This window comes from Xenopus tropicalis, chromosome 6 (assembly GCF_000004195.4).
Source record: "Xenopus tropicalis strain Nigerian chromosome 6, UCB_Xtro_10.0, whole genome shotgun sequence".
NCBI classification, from domain to species: Eukaryota; Metazoa; Chordata; class Amphibia; order Anura; family Pipidae; genus Xenopus; species Xenopus tropicalis.
Window position 1 is genome coordinate 100,142,346 of NC_030682.2, and position 18,443 is coordinate 100,160,788.

An 18,443-nucleotide genomic window follows, 5' to 3' on the forward strand; every position below is an offset into this window, starting at 1 on the left:
CCTGGTCTGATGCAGACCTTGAGAATTTTACGGAGGAAATCTGCTCCCAGAATACTGTAGTTAATGTAGAGTGGAGTGGCAAGATGGCTGAAAGGTTTTTATTCACTAATGTCAAGAGCAGCAAAATGTTTAGTAGAACGTTTTATCTCTTGATTAGCCAAGCACAAAGTGCTCCATTCCATCCCAGACAGACATTCAAGAGAGCTAAGAGAAGCACAAACATGCCTGCCTCTTGCTTCTAGTAAATACAGCAATGCCAAACGCAGGCAGCTCTGTAATTATGGGGTTAGCAGTTCTTTATACAAGTATGGCAGTGTTACAAAAAAAGGGCACAGTCTGCCATTCTTTGCACTTTGCACACTGCCATCCTATAAATTCTGAAGTGTATTAAGATAGCACAGGGTAATACAACAAGCATCAGTACTACAAAGTACATACACCCACACATAGATGCCACAAACAATATGTTACTGTAAGGACCTTTTCAGCTTACAATCCCAAGGCACATTTTTATTATACATTTTATTATAAGGCACATTACATCATCTCATCAATATCTTTAATAACAGGACATAACATAAAATATGATGGATATAACAAGGGCACAGACAAAAATACTGTAGGTAATGTAAGGTAATGTGTGCTATTTCTAGATGCTGCTTATTTTAATGTACGTCTGTATAAATACAACTTTTTTGATATGCACATTCTTGGTCATAATTACATTTGCACGAAGAGTTTAGACTTGAATAGACATTTGGGCTCATTTATAAACACGGGGCAAGTTTGCACCTGGGCAGTAACCCATAGCAACTAATCAGTGATTAAATGTTTTAGCCAGCTGCAGGTTGAATGCTGAAAGCAATCATCTGATTGGTTGCCATGAGTTACCACCCAGGTGCAAATTTGCCCAGCATTTATAAATTACTCCTTCAATAGTGCTGGGTTTCCTAAATGCTGTTAAATGTTTATTCCCACATGAGCAACATTAAATTGAAATGGCTAAAATGTGTTCAGGCACAAGATTAAACATTGTTGTTTATATTTTATTTGATTTTAATAATGATTTCCTGGCTAATTTAATACAGGCATTATAAAAAATTAAACAGTGTGGTGTGTGGGGCCAACATTATATTACAAGACTTTAATTTCCATCAAACCATTGATATTACACAGCAGCTGTAATGTGCAGGGACTTTGTAGACAGCAGTTATTTGGAGTCCAAACTTCCCTTGTAGGTCAAACTGTACCCTCTCCTTAAATAAGGTTACAGATAGATACATTTTTCAAGGGACCAGAAAAAAATGGTGTAAATGTGTAAAAAATACAGGGTATGTAAAATTGAGGTTTCAATGCACTACCCTGAGCCGGATCCACCACAAAAAAATCTTAGGAGGGACCCAGCATGCACAGGCCCCCTTTCCCCCAGGGCCCCCTGCAATTGCGGGTCTGGTTCCTTTATAGTTACACCAGTGTTTCACTGTATATGAAAATATATTTTGTCACCTTAAATATCATCCTTATTAGTTTTCTGTTGTTCTCCCTGTCTACTCTCTTAGTAGATTGGGTCTTGATAAGGCCTTGAACCACACCTTCCATTTGTTTCAGGACAAAACAGAACTGACTCACCATAAAGCCAATAAAGATTGTTTATAAATATAATCATATCACAATATTTTGGATCAATATTTGTGTCTGTCATTTTGTCAAAGGAAAGAATAAAAGAAACGGTACATAGAAGAAACAGTGATGGTGCTGCCGTGGTTACGTACTCCTCTTTTGGAGCTGTTCTTGGCTAGCTCTAAGCAATCTGTATAATTCAGAGAAAGGAGTTTGTTTATTGGTGGATTTAGCACATTGCTGAACGGCCTTATGGAGCTCTGCTTGGAGTGGAAAAGAATTGGTAGATCCCATAATGCTTCTTGTGAACCAATGACGAAATATCTTGTCACAGATAACCTAGAAAATGTAAGCAAAAAAACAAAAACAAAACAATTTTAACAGCATTGCATTGTAGAACTCCTCCCAACAAACCTGAATTTCTATTAATAGTGAGGTGTCTATGCCAGATATATGTAACATACACACTACCTCACGGAACTTCTGCTCCCCTTTTCAAGACTTGCATGCAGCTCTGTTCCCCTCAAACTGCAGCACCAACTATGAAATGCCTGGGCTGAAATACCAGCTTTGCTCGATTGCTTTAGGAACCATAGAATATGCCCTGTTTCTTATATGCAATACGTTGGCAAGAATTCAAATATATAACAGAATGCACAAGAAACAATGGGGTGCTTTATAAAGTGCAGGGCAGAGTACAAAGTTAAAAAACAGATGCAAACCACCATATCTAGCACCCGCTGGTGCCGCACTCTGCATCTAGCACTGGATTTCCAGTCCAACGCTATGTGCAGAGGGCAGTCAAACCCAGAACAGAAGTACTTTTTGAATGAACACTTTTGTGTTATTTAATGCTTTATAGCACTTGTGCTCAGGGTCATAGTTTTTAATATGCTAAGAAGCAATGAGTCTTGCTATTAAATATCACCAGCAGAATTTTTGTCTGGTAATATGACAATATACAAAAACTGCACTCTTAAACAGGTGTTTAACTCTACCTGAACAGCAAAAAGGAAGCAGACTACTTCTCAATAGCATGCAGATGGAGCTATGGCATTAAAATAGCAGGAATGGCATTAGGGCACTTTCATTTTGGCTTCAACTGAAGGCATCTGGGGTTACCCTCAGCCATAGATTGTCCCTCAGTGTGTTTTAGGATAATTCTCAAGGACCATGCTCTAAATGATTCTTATTAGAGTCATTAGAAAAAGTAGAACTGACTGAGCAATGTTTCCCATAGCCTTAATTAAGTGTACGGTGCAAGGCAAACAAGTGGTGTCATTTCAGCAGCTCACTGACTCTTTCCCTCAGTCTGTACCCCTTTCATTTGTAGATAGACATGCAGCCATTTCCTTGCCTGTTTTGGCGGCCATGAGGATGATGGAAAGGAAGAAATTGTAACCTCTTTATCGGCTCAATAACTGACACCAGAATAGTACAAGTAGAACATGGGTCACACTGGACTCACTCACCCAGAATGGGCCTTCACTAATTGGAAGAGGAAGGTGAGAGTATTCTGCAATTACATCTTTCTTGCTGCTATACAGAAAAATAAAGACAGACGCCAGTTTGAATCTACGCTTCAGATTAATTAGTTTCAGACGGAGGGTTCCTCCATTGCTTCCCAACATCAACTACCTCACTTTTGATCAAAGGATTCTGTGATTCCATGAGTAAGATCCAGTAAGCTTTGATCAGATGCAGATGAGGTTATTAGAGGATAATTCTTCACTAATAAACCCTTTGATATACATACCAGCAATCTTAATCAAGAGAGTACATGATGAATATGTTAACTAACCAACTCACCATAAGAGAAACAAGGCACAAACGTTATACATATCATTATTTCCCTCTATAAGGCATGGGTAAGGCTCTCTATATATAAAGCATGCACTATAGGTTTGCCCACCAGTACAGAGCATCCAGAGAAAAGTAACAAAACTATTAAAGGAGAAGGAAAAGTTAAAACAAAGTAAGTTTTATCAGAGACGTCGATGTAAAAACAGTCACAAGCACTCACAAAAAAGCTGAAGAGAAAGCCTCTAGCAAAAAAACCACAGGATTTATTTTCTTCTTTTCTGTAAACATTTTGGTATCAGACTTCCTCTCTCAGAAAAATAACTCATGGCATGACACAAGCCTGCTCAGTTTGCTCCTCCCTCCCCTTCCCTTCTCTTCCCTCTCTGCTGTAATCTGAGCTCAGCAGGAAGTTACTGAGACCAAGCTAAAATGGCAGCTGCTATCTTAAACAAACAGAGGGACCTTCTAGGGCTGTTAACTCAGGTATGGTAAAGCTTTCTGCAGAATAAATATAGTGTTCTATCTTGCAGTATTGTGGCTAATCGATTGGCAATAAAATGCCAAAATGCATTTCCTTCACCTTTAAATGCAAAAGAGAGTTTTTAAGGGAGAAGCTTACTTTTAAATTAACTTTTAGAATGATGCAGTCTGATATTCCAAGCAGTTTAACGGTTTTTAAATTATTTTGCTTTTTGTTCAGCAGCTCTCCAGTTTAAATATCACCACTTACTGTATCTGGTTGCTAGAGTCCAGTTTAGAAGATACGATAAATATTAAAAAAACAAGGCCAGTTGAAAAGTTGCTAAGAATAGGACACATACTAAAAGGATAAAGTGTAGCATACTAAATAATTAACTAAAAGGTGAACTACCACTTTAAGGTCTGTGGTCTTGAGCATTTTTTGTGCAGGGATCTGCAAGGCAGGCAAAGGGGGCATTTTAACTGCTGCTTCTTTCTGTCAGATTGCAGCAGCAGGAAACACACCCACTGTGCCATTGCCCCAAGAATGGGATAGGAAGGATCATTTTATATATTTATGTGTGTAAAGGGAATATACAAGAATATCCTGAGAGTGGGACAGATATACTGTCATACAAAACATCAAAAGTTGTTTTGCATGAGAAAAAAATATTACTAAACCTGTCTTAACCTCAGCTACTATATATCATCTATTTATAAATAACACAACACCCTTTTGGCCATGTTCAATGATAACGCCTATAGTTAGGTGGGAGAAGTGCCTTCTTTTTGCTTGTTAGAGGACCCATAGACACTGCCCCATCCTATCCCTATGGCTCAGCAGAGAATGTTTTGCATAGATTGGCCATATTTCAGGCCATTCTATGAGGCTACCAGTGGGCTTGATACCCTGCCTTTCTGCACAGCCTAGTGCTTATTAGTTGTTACAAGGTAAATGCATACAAATACAAATAGAAACCTGCATATAGTAAGTGAGTATGGAAGCCCCGCCTGCCCCAGGAAGGAATACATTAGCAAGAGATGCTTGGGACAGAGCAGGAGTACAATATTATCCTACTATTACATTTATTAATGAGAAAAAGCGATTTTGTCTTTGTCACTGTTACTACTAGACCACAAATAATTACACAGATTGTTTTCATTACTTGATATTCAGTTCTTTAATATTATTGCTGGCCGTGCACTGGAGCACAAGGATGTTTTATGCCTGGCTAAGTGGAAAATGGATTTTATGAAATATTACCACAGGGAGCTAATGGTAGCTAATAACTGTGAGGTTTCTATATATCTGGGCCGATTTCCAAGTAATTTCAGCACTATTTGGAGAAAAACTGATTTTAATATGATATTAAACAGGGCCTGGAGGGCAAAAGTGCAAGGGCTACATGCTGTAGCAACTCCGTTCCTTCAGAAACTGCTCCAATTGAATGGAAGCGATGAGCTAAAATACTGGGCACCAAGATGTTGGTATAGAATGCAATTGCTGTACTTTGTGAGCTGGCTGGAAAAGCTCATATGGAGCCTTGAGATAAGTCATCATGCAAATATGAAATGTCAAGATCAATAGGCTAGTCTATCAAAAACGTTACAGATTTTATTAAACTGTCAGCAAATTCTTCACTTTGGGATTAAAAAATTGTACTTTGTGCTTTGCTGACCATGGAGGAAAGGCTTTTTATAGAGCAGAGCAATGCATGATTTTTCTTTGCCTCACATTAAAATCATAATAGACTCCATCTCATGTGTCTGGCTAGAAGTCTGATTGCTAAGGTTGTCCTTAAAGCCGGATCTTTCTTTGTGCAATTAATAGGATAACTACCCATTTAATTGTCAGAGCTTGATATACTGAATATATATGTACCATATAAGTATTAAGGTTATGGACAAATTACACTATAATGCAAATAATGTAGTTATACATGTTCAGGCACAAGTACATACTTCATTCACATATATGGTCACCAGCTATTTTGCTGTTCCATCAGAAGGTAAATCAGTACAAACTGTTTGCATTGGGCTGCATTGTTAGCAGCGCACCAGCACCGTGCCCCTGGGTGATTGTTACTGTTTAACACAGTCATGTATGTACATATACACGAACATCAATTTACTGCTGAGTGATCCCAATAGAAAGTATACACTAGTAGGTTTGTAATTGTAAACCTTGTTAAAAGAAAAAAAAAAAGACATGTTGCCAAGTGAAAGGTAGTTTTTATCTATCACCATATAAATTAAACAAGCATGGACCAAAGCCCAAAACTACTGGGAATTTCCAACATATACAAATGACTGAAAATGTCAACCAAAATGGGAGCGATGACTGACAGAATATATGCAAGGGAGATGGCCTGGTACAAAAGAAAATATTCAAATAAAAAGAAAAATATACCTTGTGTTTATTTTATGAAGCATGACCTTATCGACAACATTTCAGCAAGCCCAACCACCTCAAATATGTATAGTATTTCTAGAGTTCTAGGGACAGTGCTGTTTCTTTAATGCCCATCAGAAATGATTGCATGTTTTCAGGAAGCACATTATATATATATATATATATATATATATATGTGTGTGTGTGTATGTGTGTATACAACACTCTGTTGCAAATGTTTAGTCCGGTTTAATGCCTATTTAATTCCTGAAATCGTGACCTTAGTATTCTGAAACCTGCAGCATTCTCTTATTCCAGGGATGTTGGGGGGGGAGGAGCTCAGGTCTATGGTTTCACAACAGAAAAACTTCTCCCAGCAATCTGAACGTAATTCTTTTTTACTATGGCCCATAACTAGGCAGGTCATTATTCAATCCACTGAGCCATGACCCAGATCCCATCTGATTGGTCCTTTCCCAGTTACTTACATGAACTATAAAAGCCAGGTTAGAGAGCCTTGAGTTCTTTAGACATTAAAGATTACTTGCGCAACGTTTGTACTTCATCATGATCTGGGCATTATTATTTCTTTTTTTTCATTATATAATCAAAAAGTTCCCATCTACACCTGCACATACTGTGCCCAACATTTCCTTTCCATCTCATTAAGAAAAGCTTGGGCAAAGAACATGTGCATCATTAACACATACTGTAAACATTACCTGGCTCTTTGGTAGAAACATGTTTTGCTTTGTTCTTAAAACACTTTTGGATCTGGCCATCTGGCATAGCCAAAAGGTATTTATGGCATCAGTTTAACATCATTTTCCACTTCTTTAAAGCTCAATTATAGTGTTAAATTGACATTGTAGGGCTCATTTACAGTGTGGGGAGCAAGGTACAAAGTGCAAAAAAACAGCACAGATTGCAGTGTTTTTTTAGGCAACCCCGCCTAATGGTTTAAAATTTAGTGGTTGAGCACAACTTTCCCTTTTTTGCTATAGTTTATACAGGAGCAGGGGCCAGCTCCATGTCGTAGCTCCCACCCTTCCCAGCTACAGTCAGGTGATCCCAGTGGGCCAATAACAGGGCAACCATTTGGGGGTTTAAGCTTGAAAGCAACTAAGTTGCAGGTAAAACTCAGTCCTTTTGTTAAATGTATATTGAAGCAGTAGAATTCTTAATGAATCAGATAAAAGTGAGTGTAGGACTGGCCAGAGGGGATGACTTTGACGCAGTTGACCAGCTTGGAGTATATTGCAATATATGGACAAACAATCCCTGTTTTGCTTAAAAGGGAGGGAATATCATGGTAGCTTAATGCACAGAATGTCTTAATTTCCTATATATATTGGTTATGGGTGAGTGCAGAGGTGTTGTTGTCTAGTTGGCTGTATTTGTGCCTCCTGAATGGAGCGCAAAGAGTTGCTTCTGAAAGATAGTTTTGCTCTAGTCTATCAGATGCAATAGACAATTAACAGGGGGCCGAGGCAAGCCACTTTTGAGTTAATGAAGCACTTATTTCACACTGCACACTAATCTATAGGGTGCTGCAGGTTTTTGTTTTTTTTCCTCTATAAGATATTGTATTTACATATCATTTAAAGGGCATGCATATGGGAGGTCTATGGGCTTCCAGTTGCTGCATGCACACCCCCTACAAGTAGGACCAAATAAGGGCATTAGGCACAACTGCAGCCCTGTATGTTTGTACGCCTTGAGCAGACATTACATTAAAGGGCACCTGTCACTCAAAAAATAAATCCAAATACTATTCTCTGGTGTTAGGCAAGCAAAATATACACAATATACACAATATAAATGATTTAAATCTTGTTCTTCTAGTCTTGGAATTAGCAGTCACAGCAAGCAGGCAGGCACCATTTTGTGGACTATGTTATTAAGGCCAGCAGCCAAAATCAGAATGGGGCACCTAATGCCCATGTATATGCTCTTGCTACAGAATCAACGGTGAGAAGGGAGGGGGAATGTGGGGAGTACAGTAACTGAATGGAAAGTGAAAAAAACTGCCTGCCTAAGGCATAGAGGCGGGGCGGTAGTATATTATTATTATTTATATAGCGCCATCAATTTACGCAGCACTTTGCAGAATAATATATGATTGAAAGCTGAGACTTTTAACAGGTATGGATGTTTTAATAAAAAAAAGGAACTTGGGTTCCATGTTTAATTTGAAAAGTACTTTTATTATACAGCTTGTTATGTCTAGGTGACAGGTCCACTTTAAGGGCAGGGCTCCCTTGCACCACTGAGTACTATGCTATGCATGGGTGCAAGTTCTTATGGCATCATGAAGGAACCTTTATACTTTCTTACGTAAGTATAAATGCGTAACGCATTTTTATGAGCCAGATAAAAGGCAATTGACACTGCTTTGCAGGGATTCGGCACTAATCCAGCATTCAGTTTGGGATTCAGCCTTTTTCAGCAGAATTCAGATTTGGCTGAATCTATGCTCCTGGCCGAACCGAATCCTTAAAATCACGGGACTTTCTGTGAAATAAATATGGAAGTTGAACATTTTTTACTCTTTAGCCCATCTGTATCCTAATTTGCATATGTAAATTAGGATTCAGATTCGGTCAGTATTTGTCCGAATCCTTTACAATGGATTCAGGGTTCGGCTGAATCCGAAAATGGTGGATTTGGTGCATCCCTACTGCTTTGTCTGGTGGGTCAAACTATCTGCCATAGAGCAATACTGGGCTGCTTTTGTTTGCTAAGTGTCAGTAAAGAGAATCCCCTATGCAAAAAAATGTGCCATCTTTAAAGCATTAAGAATTATTTCCAAAATTACTTTACAAAATATGTCATAATTGTTACAGGTAAAACTAAACACTTTGCTTGCTGATGTATGCCTTAAATAACATATTAAATCCAAAAGACAGGGTTTATTATCTTCCGCATGACCTACAACCACAGTAGAAGCAGCTGGAGGTCGCCAAATAAACTTATTATTCTTTACTTATATAACACAGACATATTGTGCAGCACTTTTACAGAGGATATACACATATAGAGTCCCTCCCTTAGTGGAGCTTGCAATCTAAGGTCCCTAATACATTCACACACATTCTATGGTGTATTATAGCAAGAGCCAATTAACCTGTCTGTATGATGCATTATCTTTATTGACCAGACACCGTGCCTGACAAGTTTCGTCATGCAAGACTTATTCACAGTCTCAAAGACACTAGAAAAGGTCACAGCTAAATACCCCTTCCAAGAAGACAAACCTTGTATATGCATTCCAGCATTGCGTAAAGCTTAGCTATAATATCCCAACAAGAATTATTAGGCACATGGTGGTCCTTTAAGAAATAAATTAATTAATACTCCATAATGTGACAATAGCCTTGTATATTTGTAGACTTTTTTCCAGTCTTTGTGAACTGTGTAAGACTAATTTGTTCATCAATGCACCATGCAGTGTGCATTTCTTGGGGATAACTGCAGGCTTCTGTGCTTCTTTTTGGAGTGCAGGGACCTGCAGACTGCTCGTTCAATCACGTAGGCATCCTCCCTCCTTGCCTTTACTCTCCCTACCTTGCATGTCATTCTGAGCTACAAGGTATATTTATATTTTAAAATAAAGAAAAAACTCCAAGCATTCATAAATTGGGTATATTTTCCCTTTAGAATATCCTTTGAATAAATAGCTTCAGGTGGAATATCTGTCTGACAGAAAAGGAGAATGATAAAAGAAATATAATTTGCTCTCACTTGTAGATTGTTGTTCTCTCTTTGTGCTCCACATTTGTAAGTCTTTAAGTCGCATGTTGAAAAGCAGTCAAAAAAGTTACAGTCTTGATTAGATGTGCAGTTTTGCTCCAGGATATTACGCATTTTAGGTTCAAAGAATGCCATGTCCATATCAATAGCAACCACCTGCAATTTATAATATAAACACAGCATTTAACACAGTGTTAAAACTACAAAACAAAGTTTGTACTTACATTACAAATGGACTGAAGCCTTAAATACATAATAAGCAGTATATATCAAAACATATATATATTGTATATGTAAACCCCTTAATGTTGGAAGAAATCTGTTCATAATACTATACAACAAGGAAAAGCCACCATCCATGCCTTTAAAATGAATTCTGGGAATTATTTTATTTGTTGTTCCTTGTAAGCCAAAACAAAAATGACTGAATGATTGCAGTGCACTTAAATGTTGTCCTTCTAAAGTTTTGTTATTATTCTTTTATTGATTTCATTATTATTATTAGTAGTAGGATAATGAAAGCTACTCTAAATTGTTTTTGGTCTAGTATAGGGAAATGCAGGGGTTAATTACAGGTTTGGGGGGTTTTTTGGGCTCCTTCTCTTTAGCTGCTTTCTGCCATGTTTAGTAATTTTTGGATTTACCCAAATAGTGAATCCTCCACAAACAATTTGGCCCAATACTCAACTAAATCTGCATATTTCAACAGGGGTACATTATTTTTATAATACAGAAGTTCCAGTGAGACATGTGACACACATTGCATCACCAAGCACAAGTTATAACTCATCACTAAGTACCATTTATAAATGTAGTGGTGTAAGGTTTTGTGAACCCTGGAGGGTTTTGGCCAGCCAAAGGATAGGATGGGGAGTATGTACCTTGTCAGTTCAGTATTTGACTGAGGAGTTCTCTAGTTTATAAATGGGAGTGCCTAAATGTGCTTGGCCTCTTTGAGATCCCACTTGCTAGAGGAGGTCATGTGCTGATGGGCCCGGGACAGAGGTAGCTTCCATTAGGTGAAGAAAGTGCCAGGAAAGATTTGTAAATGTTCACTATAGGAGTAAGAGGCAGAATCAGGGAATTTAGTAGAACATTCAGAGGCTCCACCAGGGAAGCCAGTTGGGTTAGTACCCTGTGTGTCAATGATGCCAGTATAGGGAACTCAAGTGTTTAAGAACCAAGAGGTTGGAGTAATACACTATTATAAATTTCACCTATCAAGAGTTGCCTGGAGGTGAGACCAATCTGACCAGGTCTTAAATGTTCACAGTCTTGTTACATTTGGCACCCAAAGTGGAAGACGTTTATAGTGTATTTTTTATATATCTCATCATTAGAAATGAAGTCTGCACACAAATAACTTCTTATTTCTAACAGCAAATACTGTGTTTTGTTTTTCTTTCATTAAGGAGGTTTGTGTAGTGGGGGAAGGGGGGGGGGGTTAAAGATTTCCTATAATGTAATCATGTAGGAGACAAATCCAACATAACTGCTATGAAACCCTGCAGTGATAATAAGTGATTGGGTTTATTTTCTAAGGACCAGTTCAGTTGTACCAGCAAATGCTAGTTATGTTAATCAAAAGTCCAGGAGTCAATTACATAAAGTATATTGAAGGTAAGAAATCATACTCTTTAATCTGCAGTGGTTTTTCAATAAGTCAATGTCCCTAATATACAGTAAGAATAAATAATGGCATGCATGAGAGACTTCAGATATTATAAAATGTAAGGCAACATTTTTTTTTTTTTGCAGTGGTCCATTAACATAATCATTGCAGAGGTGGATGTGGCGCCTGCCTAGGGTGAGGGGTGGACATTTTTAGAACCAAAGAATATATATCAAAGCTAAGTAAATAATGCAGTGCTCATATTTACCATGTCTTCATATATATAGATACTCTGTACTACACATATATATACTGGATACATGTATTTTTTTCTGCTTTTTAGTGGGCTAACAGTTCAGTGTGCACCAGAAGAATGAGCCCCATGGTATATGTAACAGTAGCGCTCAAATGTTCATTTTGAATGTTATTTTATGCTAACAAACACCCACTTTAGTAAAGGACACTTTTTGAACAATCAATTACTGAGCAGCATGCTTTTCTCATGTTTGCCATGCTCCCTGCTCTTAAAAAAAAAACACATGGAAAGCTATAAAAATATTTTTGTGAATAGAAAATATTAATTTTCTGCATTGACTTTTAGAATCCCTTTAATGACTTGTGCAAGCCACATGTTATTGGTGACACATTTCAATTTTTCAAACTCTTTTTATGACTTCCTTATTTATTAGTTGTGTTACAGTACTATACATATAATGTACTTTCTTGCTTTCATATTCCTAAATAGCATTGTAAAGTAAAGAAACCCCTTCTTATATTCGCAAAAGAACCTTTCATGCATATCAAGCATTTTATGGCTTGAAATAAAACACAAGTTACTCTGTGGGCTTAACCCAAACCAGGCACACGATTCCCAGCTGGAAATACTTAGTTTCATGGAAGGATCTTCAAGCAACTTGGGTAGTTCCACTGATTTTGCAGGTTTAAAGGCCATAGAAATACATCACTTTGGCAACCTTGGCAATAAAAAAAATGCTACAAGTTGATCAATTTCTCAGATTCCCTTTGCATAATATTTTGAGAATTAAGGTACATGGACATCAGATATGGTTGATACCTATGTTCTTTAATACAAGGTAAGTATTACTTAATAAGAAATGTATTTAAATGCATGCAACATGGCTGCAGAAAAATCACTGTAGTCTACATGATGCATCTGATTTAAGCAGCACTTAGTGCTGAATAATGTGGATCTCACTTTATGTTGCAATATTGCCAAGATACCCCCTTTCTTTCACAAGTAACAGCTAAAACACTAATCCATGCCCTTATCATTCCCGCTTAGATTACCGCAATCTCCTACTAACCGGCTTCCCAGACTCCCACCTCTCTCCCCTGCAATCAATCTTAAACTCTGCTGCCAGGATCCTCATGCTCTCTCCTAAGAGGGAACCTGCTCAGCCTCACTTAAGCTCTCTTGCATGGCTGCCTGTTAAGCAAAAGATAGCATGCAAAATCCTTCTGCTAACATTCAAAGCCCTTCACTCCTCTGCTCCCCTCTATATTTCTTCACTGGTCTCCCTGCATGTTCCTGGTCATCTCCTTTGCTTCTCTCAGAGCCTCCGTCTTTTTACACCATCCATCTCGCTGCTCCTTACCTCTGGAACTCTATCCCTGAATCCCTCCGTAGGGAACACTCACCCACTAACTTTAAGAAAAAGCTCAGCTGTTACCTTCTGGAGCACTAAAACATTATTTTGCCCAGTCCTGCGCTTAAGGGCAAATGCCCATACCTGGTGCACTCTTACCTTCCAGTTTGTGCCTGTATGTTACCCAACCACTTACATTGTAAGCTCTACGGGGCAGGGACCTCCTTCCTACTGTGTCTCATACCACACGGCACTTACTTCCTGCGCATTTATATATATTTATTATATTTATTTATTATAACACTTGTCCTTCCTGTGTGTAATTTTGTATTTTGTAAGATTGTACACAGCTGCGTACCCTTGTGGCGCTTCATAAATACATAAGTTATACATACATACATACAAATTGTAACATCAGGCACCGAGGTAGAGTGCTACATATTCTTCCTACTGTTTCATAAGGATAAGGAACTTCTATGGTGAACCATTTTTCTCAGTCAGTCTCTTAACTTGGCTGCACACATCTTACATATCTACATTTGCCTCTGCAAAGGAAAGCTATTGAATATTGTTGTTTATGTGCATGCAATAATATGATACACACACACTGATCCAACTTGCCATCAAGGTCCATGTAATCTAACACTGATCTAATGAAACTTTAGGGCCAATGCACACTGCTGATACTGGTGCAACTGTAACCTGTATCAACACATCTGATTTTCATGTTTTTCATGTTTCATTTCTGAATGCTACAAGGTTTATCATAGCATGTTTATTATAGATGTTTTTTATATAAATGTTATATATATATATATATATATATATATATATATATATATATATATATATATATATATACCCACACAACATAAGGTGGTATAGGAAATTACAAATGCTCCATTAGAAAGTGATCAGTGCAATAAATATATAAAAGCATCATATAATGAGCATAATACAGTAGGTGTAATGTGCAAACCAGAAACTGCTTATGAGGAAAACATTCCCACAGACATAAAAGTAATCAGCAGCATTATTTCAAAATCATAACAAATGTATAGAATAAAAACATATCTGTAACTATAAGTATAAATAATAATGTTGTGACCCACAAACATTGGTATATTAAAAAATACCCTAAAACAGTGCTGTCCAACTGGCGGCCCCCCTCTGTGTGGCCCCCGACCTGTCTGGCTGCTTTGATGGCTTACCTTTGTGTAAACTTTAAATAGTATCAGTACTGAGATTAACTGGCCCCCTGCATGGTTCTCACCTCAGATTCAGGCTGTAATCCCTCTGTATTGTTTAAAAATGTAATCCCCTGTGTTGTTCGCACCTTTTAATCTCTGTATTGTCCACCCCCTGCAGTGTTCACACCTCAGGCTCAGACTGTAATCACTCCCATTGTTCACTTCTTCACACCTCAGACATAGGTACTGTAGGCAGAGTATGGCACATACAGCCAGCATAGGGCAGGTAGAGTATGGCACACACAGGCAGCATAGGTCAGGGAGGGTATGGCACACACAGGAAGGGTAGGGCAGGCAGAGTATGGCACACACAGTCAGGGTAGGGCACGCAGAGTATGGCACACACAGGCAGGGTAGGGCACGCAGAGTATGGCACACACAGTCAGGGTAGGGCAGGCAGAGTATGGCACACACAGTCAGGGTAGGGCAGGCAGAGTATGGCACACACAGTCAGGGTAGGGCAGGCAGAGTATGGCACACACAGGCAGGGTAGGGCAGGCAGAGTATGGCACACACAGGCAGGGTAGGGCAGGCAGAGTATGGCACACACAGTCAGGGTAGGGCAGGCAGAGTATGGCACACACAGTCAGGGTAGGGCAGGCAGAGTATGGCAGACACAGTCAGGGTAGGGCAGGCAGAGTATGGCACACACAGGCAGGGTAGGGCAGGCAGAGTATGGCACACAGAGGAAGCATAGGGAAGGCAGAGTATGGCACACACAGGCAGGGTAGGACAGGCAGAGTATGGCACACACAGACAGCATAGGACAGGCAGAGTGCTGCCTGTGTGTGCCATACTCTGCTTGCCCTATGCTGCTTGTGGGAGGTGAACCTGGCAGGGGTTTGTTGTGGGAGTTTGTTAGCAGTTGGAAATAGCCATTAAATGGTCCCTAAGGTGTGTAATTATGTACTGGGGGTTGCTCTGCTATCCACAGGGGAGGAGGAGGCATATGGAATTTAAGGGTATATCTTAATATGACATAATTCTTTCACATATGAATGACAGTTGATATCCCCACAGTAAGGACCAAGCATTTGGGATTTTGCTGTGCTACCACCATTGTGATAAAATAGGTGTGGTTTGAGGTGGGTGTGGTTTCAAAAAGGGGAGTGGTCAAAACTGGCTTCAATTAGCGGCCCTCCACCATGTATGCTAGAGAAATTCCGGCCCTCGGCACCGTAGAAGTTGGACAGCACTGCCCTGAAAGATACCATAAATTTAATGTAAAGCTTTTTGTAATTTACTGGTGCTATATAAATAAATAAATGGTGATGATGGTAAAATATGTATCAGAAAACAGTTGTACCCTAACAAAACCTGTGTTTAAACAAGTCCCCCTTTGTTATTGTTTCTCTAAAGACTAATTAATAAACTCATTTAAAGGGATACTGTCATGATTTTTATTGTGTACTTTTTATTTCTAAATTACACTGTTTAGATAGCAAATAATTTACCCTTTTATTTAACATTTTATTCTTGAACCAACAAATGTATTTTTTTTTAGTTGTAATATTTGTGTGTAGGCAGCCATCTCAGTGCACTGTGCCTGAGTCTGAGCTTTCAGAAGGAGCCAGCGCTACACATTAGGCTTTCAGGTAACCTACTGTTTCTCCTACTCCCATGTAACTGGAGGAGTCCCAAGCCGGACTTGGATTTCTTACTATTGAGTGCTATTCTGATATTTACTAGGAGCTTCTATCTTGCTACATTCCTATTGTTCTGCTGATCGGCTGCTGGGAGGGGGGTAATATCACTCCAACTTGCAGCTCAGCAGTAAAGTGTGACTGAAGTTTATGAGAGCACAGGTCACATGGTTGTGGCACCCTGGGAAATTAAGAATATGGCTAGCCTCATGTAAAATTTCTAAATTGAAATTAAAAAAATCTGTGTGTGTTTTTGAATAACAAATTTCAATGCAGGATTCTGCTGGAGAAGCTCTATTAACTGATTTGAAAAAAAAACATGTTTTCCCATGACAGTATTCCTTTAAATCTATCAATGCCATAAATGAAGCCTTCTGTCTCATAATCAGTCACAAATTAAGATTTAACAAATGAAGCCAGACAAAGTCACCTCAGCTGGCATATAAAGGGTGAAATAGGGCACTATGGGAAATCTCATTGCTTTATTTCCACCAAGCAAAAGATTGGACAAGTTAGATGACTATTAGTCAGCAGCATTCTGACAAAGTGTTGTGCAATTCTCTTTATTTTATACAGCATTTGCTTCTCATTATGCCATCAACGTGCTCAAATCCTGGCTCATAAACCTTTCACTCTGGAATGCAAAGACATCAAAATATTTCCATTGGCCTCTCTATTGCTTTTTCGCTAGTCCTTCATAATGATATTTAAGCTAAGTCTTTCTGTCTTGACAGCAAAAGGGTGGATCAGCATCTTGATCGGTTATGAGTTTCTTGTGGTAACAGGCAAAAGGGAGTGAATGAATTACTTTATTTTGTTTTTTTCAATAGTGATAGAGATAAAAAAGACCAACTATTCCACTTGAGGCAGCCAATCACTCCAATCACTGTTGAAGTTATATGACAATTAAAGGGATAGTGCATCATAAGTTAGTTCAGGTTGTGGGAAGAGACTGCGGCTACTTCTACACAGGGTCGGACATGCGTGTGAGGCCCACCGGGGCTGCTACCCCCGAGGCCCCCATACCTCCTTCTGTGACCCGTGCCCCCACGCACCATTTACTCACCTTTCCACGCCCAGGTGAGGGAGGCCTGCGGGGGGGAGCAGGCAGGGATTGGGTCTGGGTCAGCAAAGGCCCATGTGGACCCACTCTTTTTTTTTCCTGTGTCCCACTGGCCCAGTCCAACCCTGCGCAAAACACTGCATTAAAATTGTCCTGTTACAAGTAACAAATTACTTGCAAGTTGCACGCATTAATGCAAGGGAACCCTATTTCCATCAGCATGAACCCACCAGCACATATTAAAGTAAACTGAGTAATGATTCTTAATTGAGTGAACCACTGGTATCGTACAGAATTCACAAGCATCAGACTGTAAAAGTTAAGCTCACCCTAAATTGTAAAGTGGGGGTGCAATAAATGTGATCCCATAACTCAGAGAAACAAAGAGAAAGAGGCTCTCTGCATCCTGTCATTGTTGTAACTAGAACAAAACAGAGCTCAGGGTCAGAATTAGGGACAGGAAGCAAAGGCACCTGCCTAGGGAGAAACCCTTATGAAAAGGAGAGCTTCAAGTTTTCATAATACAGATATGGGACCTGCTATCCAGAATGTTCTTTTTATTCCGATTTCTCTTGCTGATTATGATTTTCTTCTGCCTGGATTTTTTATTTTAGATTTCTCTTTTCTACATTTTTGCCATCTGTGCTTTAGGAGGAGATTGCGTAAATTCATTTAACTTCAATCACCATCCATACAATACTGTAATTATATGCAACTTGACAAATTAAGTCACAGATCTCTAATTCCCTCAATACTTTTTGTCTCCTATATGGTGAATTTCCTTTTCACATGAATGTGGATAGCCTAGGGGTTGCTGCCAATTTTTTTTTCAGTTTTTTAATGAATGTGAGCTCTGTGACTAAAACCTGTCAGGTCTTTCACTGAAACACAGCCAAAACCTATTGCCTCGAGCCCATATTGTTCTATATGTTTTTCCTTATCCTGCTAGGATTGTGCTTGTAACTGGCATACCTGCTTTCCAGCTACACTGCAAATACAGCTTCTAGGATAACCTAAAATATCTACCAGCTTAAATACTTTGGCTTCTCATCATTTAGGAATCATCTGCAACCATGACAGTGACTCCTTGCATCTGGAACTTGATTCCTTTACTCCTGTATCAAATTATGTCTCCACATGCCTTTAAAATGATACTGAAACCCTACCTCCTCTTGTTCAGCATGGTTCCAGCAGGTCACCAACTAATCAACTATTTGTCATTTTGATCAGCATATCAAGTT

The 18,443-nt window shown here is 38.9% G+C and overlaps 1 protein-coding gene across 1 annotated transcript in view; it reads right to left on the reverse strand.

The window, feature by feature from the left end:
• Positions 1–467: 467 nt before the first annotated feature.
• dipk1c (divergent protein kinase domain 1C) overlaps positions 468–18,443 on the reverse strand; it is a 39,521-nt gene continuing 21,545 nt past the window's right edge. Inside the window, exons 3-4 of the mRNA XM_002941879.5 lie at positions 10,019–10,183; positions 468–1,959 (exon numbers count right to left, since the gene is read on the reverse strand). Coding sequence (XP_002941925.2) covers positions 1,765–1,959; positions 10,019–10,183 — 360 coding nt within the window. The 3' untranslated portion in view covers positions 468–1,764. The remainder of the gene's footprint in view (positions 1,960–10,018; positions 10,184–18,443) is intronic.